Genomic DNA, 19,357 nt, shown 5'->3' with positions numbered 1-19,357 from the left:
ATGTATGTATGTATGTATGTATGTATGTATGTATGTATGTATGTATGGGGGGGGGGACGGGGGGACGGACGGACACGGGATGGGATGGAAAATTTAATTATTCACCTTCCTACAGAAAGGGTCTTTGCCAAGCTCTGGATATTTTTATTTAGGGACATTAATTCATTCACTCAAGGACATCTTTAAAAGTGGCCTGAAATATCAGTAGGATTGATGCAGCAATGAAGTGGTGTTCATTGTGTACCTGAAGTTAACTGCTGGTGCTGCATGAGCTAACCATGCATGTTAAGAACAGCTGAGAAACAACACAAGCAAGGACAGTGACAGAAACCTTTAGTTCAGTAGGAGCCAAATTCTGCCATAGGTCATCTCAGGCCACGTCTATACCACAGGCACTGTAGCGGCATAGCTATGGTGCCACAGCTATGCCGCCATAACCCCATAGCATAGACACCCTGGAAGGGGTTTTTCCAATCGCTGAAAGAACTCCACCTCCCCGAGTGATGGTAGCTGATTGATGGAAGCATTCTTCCAGGGACCTAACAGTGTCTATAGGAGGGGCTAGGTTGGCATAGCAACGGTGCTCAGGAATGTTGAGTTTCTCACATCTGAGCGGTGTAGCTAAGTCAATTTAAGTTTTAAGTGTAGACCAAGCCTAAGGGTAGAATTTGACTACTGGACAAAGTTCTCTAGTATGAATTAGGACTAGGTCAAAGACAGCCCAAAGTCCATTTCAAGTGTAAACTCCAGTTTTGGTTTTCCTATTGCACAACTATAATTTATATTAAATCTTATAAATAAAATACCATATTTAAGAACTATAAAGTGCCTGGGTTATCTTTAAAGGCACAGTCTGTGGAGAAATATTATCAAAAAAGAGACAGATGGAACAGTCCCATTGCACCCGTCTGCTCAGAAACCCCATGAAGTCACCAGGAGTCCTGCTCATGGAGCAGCTGCTGGATCAAGCCCAAAACAAGCAGTTTTCACAATCCCACCTTGTTATTTATATAGCCTTTGGGCATACACAAACATTCGCAAAAGTAAGGTTTCCGTCTTAGAAATTTACACCTGAGTCCAAAAAACCAAACCCTAGACTAGGAGCTGAGTAATTTAAGTCCAGCTGAAGCATCCAACTGAGCTACAGAAAGGAATGAAGGTGAGAGGGTGCCAGTGATAGTCATAGATATTGTCAGAGCCTACAAATTAGGAGGTCTCTTATCACCTTAAGTTACACCTGGAATTCCCAATATTGTCACTGGGAACTGCATACACAGGGGAAATCTGCTCAAATACTTTATTTCGTGTGTGTGTATATATACATATACATACACATACACATACACATACACACACACGAAAATAAGTTGGTTGAATGCTGTGAAAAATGGCTGTTGACAGTTTGGAATTCATTTATATATTTGAACCTAAAAGCAACCAGCAATTTACAGTCCCAAACTCTTTAGTCACAGATTTACCTCATTTTCCTCTTCTGACATTTTAGTGGAATTATCAGGCGATTTTACAGGCTTCTGGTTACTAGGTCCATTTGTCTCCTCTTTGCCATGTTCTGCTTCCCACTCCTGTAGAACTTCATCTATGTTGAAACGACGCCGGTAACTTACAAAAAAATGTTTCACTTGCACCACAGATTTATTTCCAATCACATCAGAGATTGCCTGGAAATCTCGGCCATACTTCCTGATTGCTGAAAACGGAAGAAGTAGAATTATATAAACAGTGACAACAGCTAGAGATGGGCATGAGCCACAATACAAGGATCCAATGCTGAATTTCCCCAAGGTTTGGGCCATCTCTGGTTACACCACCAAGAAAGATGGTACAAAGTTGGGAGTGGGAGAAAGAGAGATGGATGGTAGAAGAGTTGGGAGCGGAGAAAGAGAGAGGCAGAGTTGTATATAAAAAGGAGTCATGTAGGATGAGCCAAACCAGAAGTCCTAAACCCACCAAATCTACCTGTAAGTTTCACGTACAAGCAGCCTGGCAGTGACTGCACTAAGAGTGTCACCGTCTAGAAGCAGGTGAGTGATCTGTTTGTCCAAATGAACACGGCATGCCATGCATCATAAAAGGGACGGAGTGTTAACCCCTCTTTCTTTGGCAACAATATATAGTAATGTCAAGATTTTTTCCATTAGCCACCGAAGGAGAAATCCCAGCTTGACGTGCAATAGGGTTCAATTGTACGTCACCTGCTGAAGTAGGAAAGATTTATAGTTCCATACCTTGCACAGCAAGAAGCTGCTCATCTGTGGTCCAACGTGCATTAAATTTCTGAACGACCTAGGTGTCAAACAAAGTAATTCATTTCCTTAGCAATGGACTTCTACTCATATCTGAGTTTGTAAATTCTTGTATGAATGCAGCAATGAACTAATTGCTAGATCCTTCAAATATGGTATTTTTCTTCCTATTAAAATATTGCATTATTCCTTTTAGCAACAAAGGGAATCAATTCAGTTAACTGACAAATAAACTGATTCCATAGTTAACTGTTAACATGGCACAGAAGTGTGGGGCTTGGTCCATGCTCTGAGTACAGGACTGGGAGTTAGGAGTTTCTCTTTTTATTCACTGGCATTGCCCACCAACTCCCTCTGTGATCTCACTCAAGTTTCTTATACCCTGATTATTAGAGGTGCCAAGTACCCAGATCTCCCATTAACTATGATGGAAATTGTGGGTGCTCAGCAGTTCTGTCAGTCACACCACTAACTTCTCTGGCCAGTCCCCCAATCTGTGGAATGGGCTAATAATTACCTCTCTCAGAAGGGTGTTACGACAACACTCTGAAACAAATATGGTGAGTGCGAAGTATTATCAGCAATCTGAATGTTTACATTTGAGACAAGTTTTACAACCAGCCAAATACAGATTGAAAACTAACTACTGTTACCCTCTTACACCCTCCCCTCCCGCAAAAACCAATTACTGTTAGATTGGTCTCAGGGTTAGTTGGCAGTAGATAGAACGATTGTATCTACATAGTGCCAGCTCTGACATTTAAGCAAGAATTAGGACTTGCTATTGGGAAATACAGAAGAGATGCATACATAGCAGTATATGAACTGGCATACCTCTGGAAGTCTGTATTGTTCTATTCCACCTTCAAGTTTTTCTTTGAGAGCGCTATTTGTCTGCTTGATATTTTGAATCTGGCGGGGGGGAAAAAACGGAGCAGTGACTTTAAGCAAGGATAAAAATGTTTCAACAAGCCCTGTACCAGCCGCCCAGGCGAACACCCTACCAGCTTGACTTTGCAGTTCTCCCTGCATCCTCTTTTTATGAAAGGAGATCCTCATCTGTACCCCAAGTACAAGAAACATCTGGTGCGATTATTAAATCTATTTACACTGTAAGCTCTTTGGAGCAGGGTCTGTTTCTTATTCTATGTTTGTACAGCCCAGCACAATGGGACCCAATCCTCTGTTAGCCCTCGGTACTACCTTAAAACAATAACAAACACAATAGTAATTCAAAGCTAACAATGTCTATAGTAGTTTGAAATGGACCTGAACCGGCTCTAAATTCTGAAGTCAAGGGAGCATTCAGATCTAGGACATAGGCAAAAGGACTAAACCCAGGATGCGATTCAGTAGCACTTCTGTCTTGGCTATTAGATGTTCAGAGAACATTTGCCATTAATCAGTTTAAGACTGATCTACTGGCAGTGCAGAAATATGTGGGGAAGCTTGCCCAGTGCCTGCCTGCAGAAAGCACATGTCAAACCATAGGAGAATCTCAGCTTTGCATTTTGGGCTGATGCCAAAACTTACAAAAGGTGACGGTCCAATTAAAAAAACTAAACAAAAACCCCACCGTCTCCCCTGATGCACACGCTCCACAGATTCAGAGTGAAGAATTGTGTGTTTGCCCAATGCAGAGTTCAGCTCCATCAGGGCTTCCTGTTTGCCAGCATTCAGGGGTGGGGGGACTGAAGAGATGCAACAGGGCTGTGGGAGATGCCACAGAACAGATCTATAGCCAGAAGTGGAGAGTGGCTCTGGCTATTCCAAAGGTGACATGAGAAAAACGTGAAGAAAACTAAATATGGTAGATGCAAAGCAGTTACTGTTGGAAAATACTCAACCCAAAGCAAAATTCAAGTTCAAAAATATGAGCAACACCAGGTTACAAGACAGACGAAGGGCTCACAAACTCTTTGGATCAAAATGAACTATTTCTTGCTGCTTTGCAACTACAAAACTAGATTTAAACAGTACTGGGTTAATTCACTTTGGTAGGCTGTCAGCTTGTTAATTAAGCCACATCCTGTTGTAAGCCATCACAGCCATGCTATAAATCCCCAGTAACAACCCAGGTGATGACCGACAGCAGCACCTTTAAATTGATCAGATGACAAATCTACTCCTGAGCTGTCTTTGGCGTGGTTCCTACCTGTCGCTTGATTGAGACCAATTCCATATCCAGTTGTCTGAGCACAGTGGTAGCAGCAGTGGCGTTGGCAGAAACGGCCTCCACGTCCTCTTGAGAAAGGAACATTCCTTTGGGAGGTTTCCTCTTTGCTCTGTTTTTAGCCTGGGTACTGTGCTTCTCCTTCTTCACCGGAGGCATTGTCTCAGGTGGCGGCACCTGGGAAGCAGACATTTTACACAAACTGTTCTCAAAAGTAAGACGGACTCTCACTGAGACTGAAGTCAATGGGGTTGAGGCTCTTTAGTCACAAAGATGCCTTTGAAAATTACATCTCATCCTTCAGTTCTGGTGGAAAACAGAGTAAGTTGCAAAGTAACAGGAATTAAATCCTTTGTGTGATAGCATCATGCTATGGGGCACTATGATCACAAATAAATGATGCTACATTAATCTTTTCTACACAACAACACAGTCTTTCCAGGTACAGATATTTCTGTTGCTTTTTTACTTGGCTTCCATTTCTGGTACAGGTGCCTAATCATCAGTTAAATGTCATGGCCAGGCCTCAATATGTCAGTTTAATTCATTCCCAAAAGGAAATTCAATTTGATGGGGTGAGGGTGGGTGAACACAACGTAAGAGTTTATGGAGCAATTTCCTATGTGCCAGACACAGGGAAAAAACAAACACAACCCAATTTAAGACGGAACACGAGGGTTGAGGTGACTGCAAAGTAATTCTTAAGAACAATAATTGTAAGGAATTTTTACTCACTTTATTTTAGTACAGTGCTGACAAACAGAAGTTCCATTAGAAAAAGATACAGAGTTCTGCCTGTCTGAGGAATTCAAATTAGAAAGATCTCTTTTCTGGGGAAGGAGGGAGAGGGGGAGTAGGATGGTAGCATGGGGAAGGGGATATATTTCACACACATTAACCTCACATTTCTATAAAGCATTAGCTACCAAGATGATCAATCTATTTTGACCCAAAAAAGCTATAAATATTTCCCCACCTGTGTCTATAATCAGAGATATCTTCTGGCAAACCACTAATTTTTCTAACCATTTCAGCAGTTTATTACATGGAAAAGTCATTTTATTACCCCTCACACTTCCCTCAAAAAGCACATTTGAATCTCTTTAATATCACCTCCAAAAAAGATCATATGTTAACTTGCAAAAAAAAAAAAAAAAAAATTCCTCCATCCTAAGATTAAAGTTGTTGTATAGGGGCTGGAATAGTGCCAAGAACATAAACAAACAAACAAACAAAAAATGAAATGAGACAGAAGAGGACCCAAAATTGCATTCCTGTATTTGCTCATCTGCAAGTTAAAATACTGGATATGTGTCTGGTTAGTGACACCTTATAACTGCGAATCAGGAAGAAAGTTTCCTCATGCTGTGCAGTGTTCATTTGCTAATTAGAAATCTTTAAACACTGAACACATATGCATGAAGGCACACAGAGTGAGGATCCAAATCCATCAGGCCCTAAGCACCTAAGCCAGCCCAGGAGCAAGAAGCTATTCTGCTTAGGAAATCTGCCTACAACAGATCTCCTTGCACAGGGGGCGTGGGAGAATAGCAGAAACACACTGCAATAGCCGGACAGATTTAATGATGAACCAGTGAGGCAAGTTTTGCATTCAGCTTTAGAAGTGAGAGCTTTGATAACTAAGTCAGCTAAATAGTTTGAAGTGAATTAGAGGTTTCAGATTGGCGAGTATTTCATCTACACACACAAATTCACAGGCCTGTGCATGAGTCTAGTACAATGGACTCAAGCTACAGGATGACAACACCCAGCACCAGCAGAGTGAATCTCCCATGAGGCTGAACATCAAATGTATATTCCTTTGTAAGTGTAAGCAACTTCAGATTGTTATTTTACTGAGTTCACAGAATATGCAGCTGCTCTTTATTATGGACAAGAAGTCAGAGCTCTAGCAGAATAGCTTTTGACAGCTCCAAGCACATTGAGACCGTTAGTATATTGTGCAGGCTTTGAGAATTTAAAGCTCTAACCTATCTTGGAAAAGTTGCTTTGCTGGCCCTAGGTATATCTTTGTAGAATTCAATCAACTTAAAAACCCACAGAAGAGAATCTGGATGTCAATATGGAGATCGGCAGTGCTTACATAGTGTCACAGATGTACACAACTGTTCATAGATATCAGACAAGGTCTCTATACCAAGGCTGAGGATTTAAATTGAAAAAAAGTAAAGCTATCTCATACCACTTAAAAAGCAAAGAAAATGAGACATCAACTGACTCTAAGAAAGGGGAGGAGTTAAGAAAAACGGTTACAGTTTCATCTGTTGTTCTTTGAGATGTGTGGCTCATGTTCATTCCATTCTAGGTGTGCGTGTGCCCACGTGCGCGGTCGTCAGAGATTTTTGCCTTAGTGGTATCCGTAAGGCCGGCTGTGCCTCCCCCTTGAGTGCTGCGTTCATGCGTCAGTATATCAGTGCAACCGGCCCTAAGCTCTCTCAGTTCATTCTTGCTGGCAACTCTGACACAGGAGCAAGAGGACGGGTAATGGAATGGACACGAGTAACACATCTCGCAGAACAACGGTTACAAAAGGTAGGTAACCGTTTTTTCTTCCTCCAGTGCTTGCTCATGTCGATTCCATTCTAGGTGACCCACAAGTAGTGTCAATGGAGGTGGGCTTGGAGTTCACAGTCTTGCAGCGTGCAGCACTGTTCTGCCAAAGCCAGCATCGCCCCATGCCATCAAGTGCAACGCCGCCAGGTTCGGTTGCAGAAGACTGCCGTGGTTCTGGGACAGCAGGTCTGGCCAGAGAGACAGCCGCAGCAAGGCTACTACCGAAAGGTCCAGCTGCATGCCGAACCAGTGTTGGTAAGGCCACTTGCGGGCTATCAGGATAACCTTCGCCCTGTCCTGTTTGATCTTCATGAGGACTCTGTGGATCAATGGCACTGGCGGGAAGGCGTACATCAGGGTCCCCAACCACGGGAGCAGGAAAGCGTCCGACAGGGAACCCCTGTCCATCCCCCCGGAGTGAACACCTGACATTTCCTGTTCTGACGGGATGTGAACGAGTCGATCTGGCGAGTCCCTCACTGTTGGAAGATAACACTGACCGCCTCTGGATGGAGCAACCACTCGTGGCAAGATGAGAAGGTCCTACTGAGGCGATCTGCAAACACGTTCCTGGTCCCAGGCAAATACATTGCTACCCGACGAATGGCCTGCTGCACACAAAAATCCCAAAGGTGGAGAACATCTTGGCAAAGGGCTGACAACCTGGTTCCGCCCTGTCTGTTGATGTAATACATCGCGGTGGTATTATCTGTGAGGACCTGAACCACCTTGCCCCTCAGGTGGGGCAAGAAAGCCTGGCAGGCCAGGCAAACCGCTTTGCGCTCCCTGATGTTGATATGGAGGGCCAGATCATCTTGCAGGCAGTGGCCCTGGGTGCTGAGCTCGCCCTGGTGGGCTCCCCACCCCAGGTCTGAAGCATCGGAGACCACGGTCAGCGACAAGGCCGCAAAGGGAACTCCAACACCAACCCGGCGTTCATCCACCAATCTAGGGACAATAGGATGTGATCCGGCACTCTGACTATCCGGTCTAGGTCATGCCTGTTGGGGATGTAAACTGATGCCAGCCATGCTTGCAGAGGCCAGAGATGAAGCTGGACATGACTGACCACGTATGTACAGGCGGCCATGTGGCCCAACAACCGCAGCAGGTGTGAGCCATGGTGAGCAGGTGGTTCTCCACATGGGAGATCAGGTCCGACAGCCTGAAAACGCACCTCCATAAGGAAAGCTCTGGCTCGTGTGGAGTCAAGAACCGCCCTAATGAATTCTATTCATTGGACTTGCCTTAAGGTGGATTTTTTCTTGTTTACCAATAGACCTAGGTCACGGCAGATGGAACGCACTAGAACGAGGCTTCTCTGCACTTGCTCCCGAGACGTGCCCTTGATGAGCCAATTGTCGACATACGGGAAGACCTGGACCCCTCGACGTCTCAGGTAAGTGGCCACTGGTGCCATACATTTTGTGAAGACCCTTGGGGCCAATGAGAGGCCAAAGGACAGTGCCGTGAATTGGAAATGGCATCCCCCACTATGAAACGGAGGAAATGTTTATGACCTTGGATTATGGAAATGTGTCCTTCAAGCTGAGGGTGGTGTATAGTCTCCTGGATCCGAGGAGGGGATGATGGAGGCCAGGGAGACCATCCGAAACTTCAACTTCTTGAGGCGTCGCAGATCCAGAATGGGTCCGAGGCCCCCTTTTGCTTTCAGGATTAGGAAATAATGGGAGTAGAACCCCTTCACTAACATGTCCTGAGGGACCTCCTCCACCACCCCTAGGTTTAGGAGGTTCTCAACCCTCTTGAATGAGGAGTTGCTTATGAGACGGGTCCCTGAAGAGGGACGGGAAAGAGGGGGTTGGGAGGGAAGGGCAGCCGAAAACTTTAGGGTGTAGCTGGACACTATGTCCAGCACTCAGCGGTCCAAGGTGACCCACGACCAGGCCGAATGGTAGGGACGAAAACAGTCGAGAAAAGAACAGGATGCATTCTGGGAGTTGACTGGGGGGGGGGAGGGGTCACTCTCAAAATGAGTGCTTCTGGCGCCCAGGATGCTTTGCTGGGCCAGGCTGTGTGGGTAAGCGGGAGGAGAAAGGGTGGCGGTGGTTGAAACTTATGTCCCTATCCCTTCTCCTTGCAGACCCCATACGAGGCTGCCAAGGCCTTGATAGCAGGGATGGCCGGAACTGCTTCCGTGCAGACTGCGGCGTGTGCATGCCCAGCAAGCAAAGGGTGGCCTGAGTGTCCTTTAACCCATGCAGCCTCGCACCAGGGTGCTGTATTCTCGGGCAAACCCTGCGGGAGAGACACCTTGAACTTATGGACGGAGTCCCATAAGTTAAAATTGTATCTGCCTAGGAGGGCCTGATGGTTCGCCACCGAGGAATTGTAGGCTGTCAGTTGAATAAATTTTCCTCCCAAACAAGTCCAGTCTTTTGGCCTCTTTGTTTTGGGAGCTGCACTGGTATGCCCCTGCTTGTCTTTTTCATTGGCCGCAGAGACAACCAGTGAGCCCGGGTGAGGGTGGGTAAAAAGATACTCAAACCCTTTGGAAGTGGGAGAGATGGACGACTGGGTTTGCCAGAGGGCTTTGGCAATGTTGAGGACTCCGTCATGCACTGGTATTGCGACACGGGCAGGGGCAGAGGTTGAGAGGACGTGGAACAAGATATCCGCCTGCTTGGCCATCTCCACTTCTAGACCCAAGTTCTCAGCCACCCATCGAAGCAGGGCCTGGTGTTCTTTAAAATCGTCTGGCGAGCTGGTCCTCGAGGGTCCTGCGACCGTCTCGTCCGGGGACGAAAATGATGACTGTACCACCGGGGGAGGCCCTGGGGCATCGTCCACCGCAGGGAAAGGAGGTTGGGGGGGAGGGGTGGCCGTCTCCTCTGCCTTGACCTCCGAGCATGCTTCATGCACCGAGCCCAGTGTCAGTGACGACAACTGTTGCTTCGAGGCAGCAGCAGATGAATGGAGCGAAGGGGACACTGCCATGACCGGCATGCACCAATAAGGCCACTGAGCTGGCCACTGGCCGTGCTGCCAAGGCAGCGCCGTCCATGTCGACACAGCCTCAGGTGCCCAATCGTGCCAGTGGAGTCTGTGCGAGGGCCTGAACTGCCCTTCTGTGCCAGAGGAATCCTCTTCCGGTGACCACTGTGGAGCTGTTGATGCCAGAGTCTGCTTGCTGACCGTCGCCGCTGGAGACTGGTGCCCAGAGTGAGAAGATTGGTGCTGGTATCAAGCGCACTGGTGCTGGGAGGACTGGTGACATGACGAGGAGAGCTCCCATGGGGCAAGTGACCGAGATCTGCGCCGAGAGGACGACCAGTGGGAGGGCGAATGATGCCAGTAGTACGGAGACCGGCGCCTCCTGCTAGGCAATTCGCGTTGAGAAGTGGGGACCGCGAATGTGGTGCCGGTGACCGAGGGTGAGCCCCAGAGGATCTGCGCTGCGACTCTGGGGATCTGCGGCGGGGAGGTGGAGAGCACTGTCTTGTCTCGGGGGATCGGCAGCGCTCCACTGCCCCCGAGCACTCTTGGAGACTGGCTTTCCCTCATGGGGAGCCTTTGCCATTTCCTGCAGCACGTGCAGTGTCGGTGCCATAGGCAGAGGCATCTGCTCTCTCGGCGCTGGGGGAGCTGGGGAAGGCGTCTGTGCCATCAGCGGGTTGGGTCCCATATCGCTCCTGGGAGTTTGTGGTGGACCTTTTAAGGGGCTAAGGGCCCCGATCGGGGAGGCACACACATGTAGTTCCGGAGTGGCCAGTTGGCCTGAACTGAGTCCCTTGCCTGATGACCTGTGGCCTTTCTTGCCTGGAGCCATCCTAGTTTTCTTTTTGGGCACCGGTGCTGGGAAGCGGTGCCGGGTGGAGCCCGGTGCCAGGGGTGTACTGCGTACCAAGGCACTAGGTGAGTCTTGGCGGGATGGCTCGCAAGCCGGGAGAAGGGCAGACTCCGTGAGGAGAGCCCGCAAATGAATATCCCACTCCTTTTGAATTCTGGGCTGAAAGTTTTCACAAATATGGCACTTGTCCTTCACATGTGATTCCCCCAAGCACTTGAGGCAGCTACTATGGGGGTCACTTACAGGCATAGACCTGTTCAGTCTGCACAGGGCTTAAAACCGGGAGATCGGGGCATGCCCCACCTCGAGCAAAGTCCTTGCTGGGACTCTAACGTCTAACTACTAACTACACTTAACAACTACTATAAACAAACTATTTACAAGGCCCTAAGGCTTGAAGTCAATAGAAACGAAACTGCAAGCCCTTGCTATGCAAGGAAAGGCGCTCCGACTAACCACCATGGGCGGTAAGGAGGAACTGATATACCGACCCATGAGCGCGGCACTCAAGGGGGCACCACTGCCGACCCTACAGATACGCTAAGGCAAAAAACTCTGATGACCACACACCTAGAATGGAATCTACATGAGCAAGCACTCGAAGAAGCAGCAGCTCTTAATCACTAATTCTGTGTGATGAAGTTATGATTATGAGAAAGCCTCAATCATTTCACAGTTAAACTGAAAAAGAAAGAAAGTATAATAAGGAAGCTCCCCATCTCCTCCTGAAAAAGGAAACACTAAGACCAAGCATTTTTGAGAGCCCTCCAACCCCCTCTCCAAGTTGTATGGCCCAGAGAAATCCCCGTATTGCCTAAGAAGTCATACAGAGAACTCTGAGCTGACAAATATTTTTTTGTTTGGGTTTTGGGAATGGGGTGGAGGGATGATTCACTGCGATTACAAACCTGACCAACTCACTGCAGAAGTGCAATGATGAAGAACAAAAACATATCCACCTTCTGGACTGTTCTGCTCTCTTTCTCCCTCTCTCTCTCAAAGTATTTTGGATTCAATCAACCCTCAGGCTCGGGTACTGCAATATCAAACCTAATTAACGCTGCACAGGCTATGCAGATTGTAAAGGAGAATAAAATGAAGCTGGCAGTCACTTTCCAGTGACAAGCCCTCAGAAGGCTGCTTGTCATTGCACATAGAGAGAGTGACTGATTGTGCTTGGTGAGCTTTTTTGGGGAGGGTGGGAGGGCAAAAGAGAGTGGTGGCACAGATTATCTGAATTAGAGAGTGAGAAATAAATAGGATATATAATCCCATGTAAAATACTTTGCTACAAAAGGGACCTGAACCCCAAAATTGTGACCATCTGTTTCCTTTTGGAACGCATGTAGATACAAATGAACTTTGACTTCCACCATGCACACAGCTAGATCTGTAAGAAGCCAATAGTAATCCAATGTTTTAGAGGGGTGAGTAGAAATAAAAAATGAATAGTAAAAGCTCTCTTTTAGATTCAGAGTTTCTCAAAGAAAATTTCAGTTTGAAATCTTAAATCACTCAAAAAACTGCTTATTATCCCTTATTTATTTTTTATGAACAGATAATACTGAAGATTCACAAACAGCAGAAAATGGAAATGGGGGGTGTTAAGAAAGAAACTCTTATTCACTAATTCTGTGTGATGAAGTTAGGATTAGGAGAAAGCCTCAATCGTTTTACAGCTAAACTGAAAATGAAAAAAAATATAATAAGGAAGCTCCGCCACAGTGTACAAGATGATCAATTGGGTAAAAGAGATTTTATTGCAACAACGGGGAATTTTGTCTAGTTAAGTATTTACTTCTTTAAAAGACAAAACAGTGTAAGTATGTGCACAGGATATGTAGGAACTAATGTACAGTAAGTATATTATCAGAGTTCATCCTTTATACAAGATTGCTTTAGAAGTGACATGAACTGTATGCAAAATTAAGATTTTTGTCTTGCTCAGCCCCAGTTAAAGGGTTTGCTAAACATAACCCATAAATACCTCTTTCCAATCCCTGTTTAAAAATTATTTGGAACAAAACCAAAACTCTGTCAAGGTATTTTCCAGACATTTTCCAATTTTAACACTGATGTATGCCACCATCTTTGATAGTTCAAAGTCACGTCTTTCCTCTTTATACACTGCTTTGTTACTATAGGACCGCCCTCCATGAGTGCCAAAGCTTGTAACCGGACTCCTTGTTGTTTTTGTGGATACAGACTAACACGGCTACCACGATACTTGAAAGCTTGTAACATTAGTTTGAGGTATATCCCTGGCACACTTGTTTAGAAAAATAACACAAAGAATCCCATAGACTTTGCAGATGCAATACAAGTCAAATTTAAGTAAAATGAATAAACCCATTCCCTTTGATATAATTTAAGATACAGGGAAACTCTATTTCTTAAACCTTAACCATCATTTCTCATTCTGAATGTTTGGATCGTGCAACAGGCAGCTGCAAAAAACCACATTTACTTCAGTGGAAATGTGTGTGGGTGCTGGGATCAGCCCACATGGATACAGTTACACAATCACAGCCTTCATTTGTATCCGAAGGCCCCAGGCAGCTAGGGTGAGTTCTGCTGTATACTGCAGTGCCTCCTTTTGTCCCGGTACGGACTAAAGTACCACAGTCCTTATACGTGCTATTTCTGAAGGAGACAGGCTGACTACCTCTTGCCAAGAGCAGTCAGTGCAGTTCTACTGACTTCAGCAGACTTGCACCTATTACACCACTGGTGAGTCAGGCCTGCATCACCTAATCACACAAAGCTCCTACACCGTGGGACTTGTGGACGTTACAAGAACATAGCTTTCCATAAAAGTAAATGTCAATTTTCCAGTTCACACCCAGCCCTGTTCCAATGAAAGTCAATCGGAATGTTGTCACTTCAACGCGCTCAAGAGCAGGCCCCTTCTGGATGGATAGGATATACAGAAAATGCCCGCACAGACTGAGAGCTTAAGTTAACTTCAACCTGATGTGTCTTGACTATAATGTTATTTTTCTACTAGGGAGGAAAATAAGTCTTTTATTAGGTCACTTAATTCCCCTAACAGTTATTTTAATAAAACAGGTAACATCAAAAGGACTGGCATGTAGCAGTTAGCGTATGTTCCAACCCGGATTACAGTTAAAAACATGTTAACTATTTTCTCCCTCCAACTCCCTGTTAAAACACTAAGGGCTAAATTTTCAAAGGTAACACCTACCCTCCTCCCTGCCCCCCAAATTCACAAACAAGGATTCAGGGGGAGACTGTTGTGTTGCCCATACACAAAATTTCAGTAGCCAGGTCAAGGCCCCTTTGGAAAGGGGAAGGGAACATTCACAGCCACACAATCTTTCTCCTTTGAAGTCACTCAAAGTCTTGGCATTCACTTCAAATGGGATCAAGGATTTTGAATACTAGTTACTCTAATCAGAATTGTGAGTCACTATTATTCCTGTGCTGAATGTCAACTATGCACAAACACAAATAAAACTGGGCACTGTCAGACCTCTGTGGCACAACAGAATAGTTCACAGTAACAGGTGAAAACCTTCATTAGCCTTCAGTACAGTATTAGGGAAAAAACTACCTACCTCTTTTTTGCTCTCCTTGTTTTGTTCAACTTCAATATCAACAGGGTTAGTTCCATTTGTTTCCTCCATTTCATCCTCACTGAAAGACAAAAGCAAGGCATGACCATATTACTATGAGAATTTCTATTTTTCTACAATCGTCTACTGGAAGTCAGGCTTGGATGGAACATTCAATCCAATGGCTTTTCTTTTTGGTGAATTTTAAAGTCAATTACCTCTTTAAAATAACCACATTAGGGACCATGCATTTAAAAGCTTTTACATAAACTCTTCTGTGGTATATCTGGGCAAAATGAAGTCTGTTCACCCTCAAAGGCAAAAATAAAATTAAAAAACAAGTCAGAAATTCTCTGGCTGTTAGAGTCAAAGAGAACTAGCTGAATATTTTTTAACTTCAAGCAAACTCAGAAAAACAAGGATATAGAATTAGAGCAAACAGCTTTAATGTGGATTTCATACATTTAATTAAAAATCTTAAATGTAACAAAAAGCCACATGAACAATTAGTTCTCCCAGGGATTTAAAAAAAAAAAAAAAAAAAAAAAAAGAAAAAAAAAAAGAAAAGCATATTCTATCAAGTACTGAATAATAATAATAAGCAGCATCAAATTGGGGCCATACTGAATGTGACCTTGGAACACCTAGCCAGTTTAATTTTAATGGAATTCTAATTTAGTGTTTGACTACCATTCACATTAAGGTATACTTCCATGTATGGTTTAGAATTAGTGTACCGTACATTGCTGAAGTTAATTGCTCCGCTTTTTATGATGTTCCCAGAGTGCAAGGATAAGATTATTTGGGCTATGTTTATTTTAAAAAGGACACATGCAGGTTTCACTGGTCCCATAAAATCCAGCAACCCATTAAGTTAGCCAAGTTGTAGACCACCTAGCCTCCCAGCAATTATAGTCTTGATTCAGCAAGACACTTATGTACATGGTGTACACATGATGAAGAAGAAGTCAGAAGTCAGTATTTAGTCAGCATTGTATGACATTTAGAAGCATTATATTCTACATACCCTCTTAAAATTCCAGAGTACACTGTCTGCACAGTCCACAAGTCATTTATTCACCATTTAGGTTTCAGTTTTTATTTGCTTTATTATTTTAAATTATAAACCAAGTGAAGAGTATGAACAAGACACGTGCACCTGTTCTGTCACTGAGGGACACATTTTAAGGTGGCATTAACAGTCTCCATTTGCAGTCACTTGTGCAAACCTTCCTTTTCCTCTAAGCTGCACGCTTTTCTGTACAAAACGGATTCCCAAGCTAGTCTGTGCATGCAAATTCTGTCACTTCTAGGCGCAGAAGACTGCATGTACAGAGTCCCATGCACACAAATAAGAGAACAGGTTTTGAAAACCGAGTCCCACGTTTGTTTGTGGTTATTTTAAGTGATTTTAGTGCTGCTGAAAGATGCCTTGGGAATTCCTCTGTTTAGTCACAGAACATATTCAGCGACAGGGCAAGATTCCTCTAACTGCCCCTTTAATTAGCCTTAACTATAAAAGGGCAAGAGTGCAATTTTACCTCCACACTGATTCAGTTTTTGGTGTCTGCTGAGACCAACACCAAAAGGTGCCAACTGTGCTGGAAGTTTGTGTCTAGAGGGTCACATAACTACTACGAACTAGATTGAGACCACTAAACCTAACCCATTTTGCAGAGGTTTATTACAGTCATTACTTAACCTAAGCACAATTTAATTCACAAGTGAACAGGCCTGGAACACAAACTAGCTTTAGAATTCACACATTCTAGCCTCAGGCTCAAATGACAGCACTGCTCTCCTCCCTGCCCCACAAAACAGAGAGACACATTCCATAATTTTTTTCCTGCAATTGTTCTACTTGGCCATTTGATTTTTAACTAAGTTAAAAACCTTCCAATCATTCTTTAGCTTGCTAAATATGGAAAGCAAACACCATGGCTTGGTCGACACCTAAAACTTAAGTCAATGTAGCTATGTCGGTCAGGGATGTGAATAAGTCACATTCCTGACCGATGTATCTTTGCCAACCTATCCCCGGATGGAGATGTAGCTAAATCAATGGACGAATGTTTCCATCAACATAGCTTCTGTCATTCAGGGTGGTGGTTTTCCCTATACTGATGGGGGGGGATCAAAACAAAAACCTTTCATCAGCTTAGGCTGCGTCTACACTACCGGGTTATGCCAGCATAGCAACGCTGACGTAGCTAACCTGATGTAGTTTCCATAGTGTAGACATACTCTAAGTATCTCTGCTCCTGTTGCTTCTCTCAAGGGCTTTGACATTCAGAAATGGAGCGGCCCATCCACTCGCTCTCCATGGAGTTTATAGCACCTTAGATACACCATCTATAAAAGACTATACTATAAAGATATTTCTGGGTGGCAGTAATTTCAGTGTGGTTTACAAGTACAGAAAAAAAAATGCCAGATTCAGCCTTTTTGAATACTAAACTATATAGTATGAACTAAAAACAAGCGCTCCTTTTAGGAAATGCAATTATTTTTCCACTGAATAAAGTTAATAAATAAAACCATTTGGGGGATGGAGAAAGAACAGTATGAAAGGGCGGCACAGATAAAGGAAAGCCAAGCAAGTAAGGGATTAGTTGGATGGTGGTGGTGTTCTTTGAGCCCACTCTCTTCCTTCTAATTAAGCAGATGTGGTGAATCCAGCTGGAAGATGAAGACAGTCTTGCTGGCTCATCGTTGCAGTGTGGTTCAATAAACTCCACCATGGGAATGGCCCTCTTCCTATAGGGATCTCCTATTTGAGGCACAGGAGCTAAAGTCTGGGCTAAGCAGTCATGAAATAGGAGCCGTTTGATGGGAGGCATGTGCAGAGCATTTCCAGCTTGTGACAGATATCTCCTTTCCTGGGATGTGGCTCTAAGAGAAGTTCTGACTCTACAAATGTCTAGATTGCGTTTTAGAGTGGGTTGGGAAAAGCACCTGTTCACAAGGACAAGAAACATCTGGAGCATGGCAAAAGCACCACTGCTATGTAGAGAGGGGAAAGACAAGGAGGATGAGGATGCAGAGAACCTTTGCAGACCATCAAACCCCTCAGTGTGCCAAGGAGCCATGGCCCACCGAGGCCCCAACTGCCCTAGGTTCAAGTGGGGTTATCCAGAGAAAGAGGATCTCTATCTCCAGGAAGTATCTGTGTAGCTAAATACATGAACTATCGGCCAAACCTTCCTGAAGGGTGCTGCAGTGTGTGGTAGGCATGGCAGCCATGGAGACTGCTGCAGGCCTGAGGCTGAAGTAGTGGGAACAAAGAATCTATTGAAGCTCAGTGGCTTAGGGACCTGTAGCGTGGCAGGTACATTTGTACAGTAAAGCACATGCACAACTAATAGAGGGGTGGGTACGGAATTCCATCCACCACAGCGAGTGTGAGCTCTTCTCTCTCCTCCTTGTCCCACCACAAAGCCAGGCTACTCAACCATTGCACTGGGTAGAGAATTTGGCCCTGAAAGCATTTTGCTGGTAGCAGCTTTCTGCTGGGACAAGCGTGTAGATAAAATGAAGAGAGGGGAGTGCCAAACATTGCCAATCTTCCACTTAGCATGTGCTCCCATTCTATGGAATGTTACCTTTAAGGCTAAAAACCTGCCCTCGAGTTACCATTGTGATCTCTCTTTACAGGGACTTGAGAGTTGCATGTGAATCAGATGGTAGAATTTGGTCATGAACGTTTACATGGACACAGATTCCGGTTATAAAAAGAGAGAGGCGCGCACCAGGAAGTGTCTGAGGGAAAAATCCTAGTTCTCATTCTTTACGGGCTACCAGAAATTCCAGGATCATCATAAAAAGATTTGAGTGGCAAGACAGTCTTTCTCACTGCAAACGTACCTTTCTTCCCGTTCCCTTTTTTGTTTACGAGCATGGCGGTCCATCACGCTGGTTTTAGTCCTTGTCTTTTTCCAGGAGTAGTAAAATTTCACCAAACTGGCTATCGATTTGTCAGGAAGCTGAAAATAAAATAGTTACACTTTTTAGAAGTCTTCACAGGTTTACATGTACAGCATTACCTGGATTTCACATCAGATGAACCAGTTTTTGGTACATACTATGACAGCCAGCAGGAAAGTCATAGCCAGCTTCATAGGGTCGCAATATCTATTCAAATTAACAAAAGAGGTTTTAAAAGGATGCAATATTGGTTCTTTCTACAACCTTCGATAAGCGTGTAGCAAGTTGTAATATTTTCATTCTCATTGTCCTGTATGTCTACATGACAAGCCTGCCTTCCATCAAGCAACTACACCTGTATTAAGGTAGCTGACTCATTTGAGTTCTGCAGAAGTGACCTGCATCACTCTTGTCCCTCACCTCACCCCACGCAACAATAACTATAAAGGCCTGAACCAAGTTCCATTAAAAATCAGGGAGCTACAGGTGGAAGTCAGATCCCTCTTATTTAAGGACCAAAATTTCAAATTTTTGGCTTTAGATACTTGTGGTTATCAGTGGCAGATTCAGCGTACACTGTGGGCAGTAAATAGCCCCAAAACTGTACATTTGTTCCCCTCCATGGAATGAGTTTCACACCTCTGCTCTAAAATGTGCAATTTTAATACTGGTCAGCACCCACGTACTATGCAGTTTATTTCCAGATACCAGCACAGGCTTCCTCAGTGCAAATTCAAGGATGAGGTTACTAAGAATGCAGCTAATTTGGAATAGGTAGGTCAGAACACTTGCACTTACACTTTTGTTGTATAGCCAATACTTAGAATATAGTGCACGTTTAATATAAACGACGGTCAGAGTGTTTACCCAGCACACTCAACACCACAGGATGCTACATGCATATCAAAAGTTGTTCAAAAAATGTCCTGTAATTCATTACTGAGAAGCAGTATGAGAGTCTGGCATTAATGCACTGTAATCCACGTTCACCAGGGGACAGAGTTACGGCCATTCACCTGAACTGTGAATTTCCTAA

General features: G+C 44.5%; 1 protein-coding gene across 1 annotated transcript in view; it reads right to left on the bottom strand.

The window, feature by feature from the left end:
- RCOR1 (REST corepressor 1) overlaps nt 1-19,357 on the bottom strand; it is a 125,083-nt gene that overhangs the window by 6,895 nt on the left and 98,831 nt on the right. The window contains exons 6-11 of the mRNA XM_024215188.3: nt 18,262-18,380; nt 14,401-14,479; nt 4,420-4,614; nt 3,099-3,176; nt 2,247-2,304; nt 1,479-1,708 (exon numbers count right to left, since the gene is read on the bottom strand). Of these exons, the coding sequence (XP_024070956.2) occupies nt 1,479-1,708; nt 2,247-2,304; nt 3,099-3,176; nt 4,420-4,614; nt 14,401-14,479; nt 18,262-18,380 (759 nt within the window). The remainder of the gene's footprint in view (nt 1-1,478; nt 1,709-2,246; nt 2,305-3,098; nt 3,177-4,419; nt 4,615-14,400; nt 14,480-18,261; nt 18,381-19,357) is intronic.

The sequence above is a fragment of the Terrapene carolina genome, unplaced genomic scaffold (genome assembly GCF_002925995.2).
Source record: "Terrapene carolina triunguis isolate 2854851 unplaced genomic scaffold, T_m_triunguis-2.0 Scaffold189, whole genome shotgun sequence".
Classification (NCBI taxonomy): domain Eukaryota; kingdom Metazoa; phylum Chordata; order Testudines; family Emydidae; genus Terrapene; species Terrapene triunguis.
This window is presented reverse-complemented; position numbering and strand designations above follow the sequence as displayed.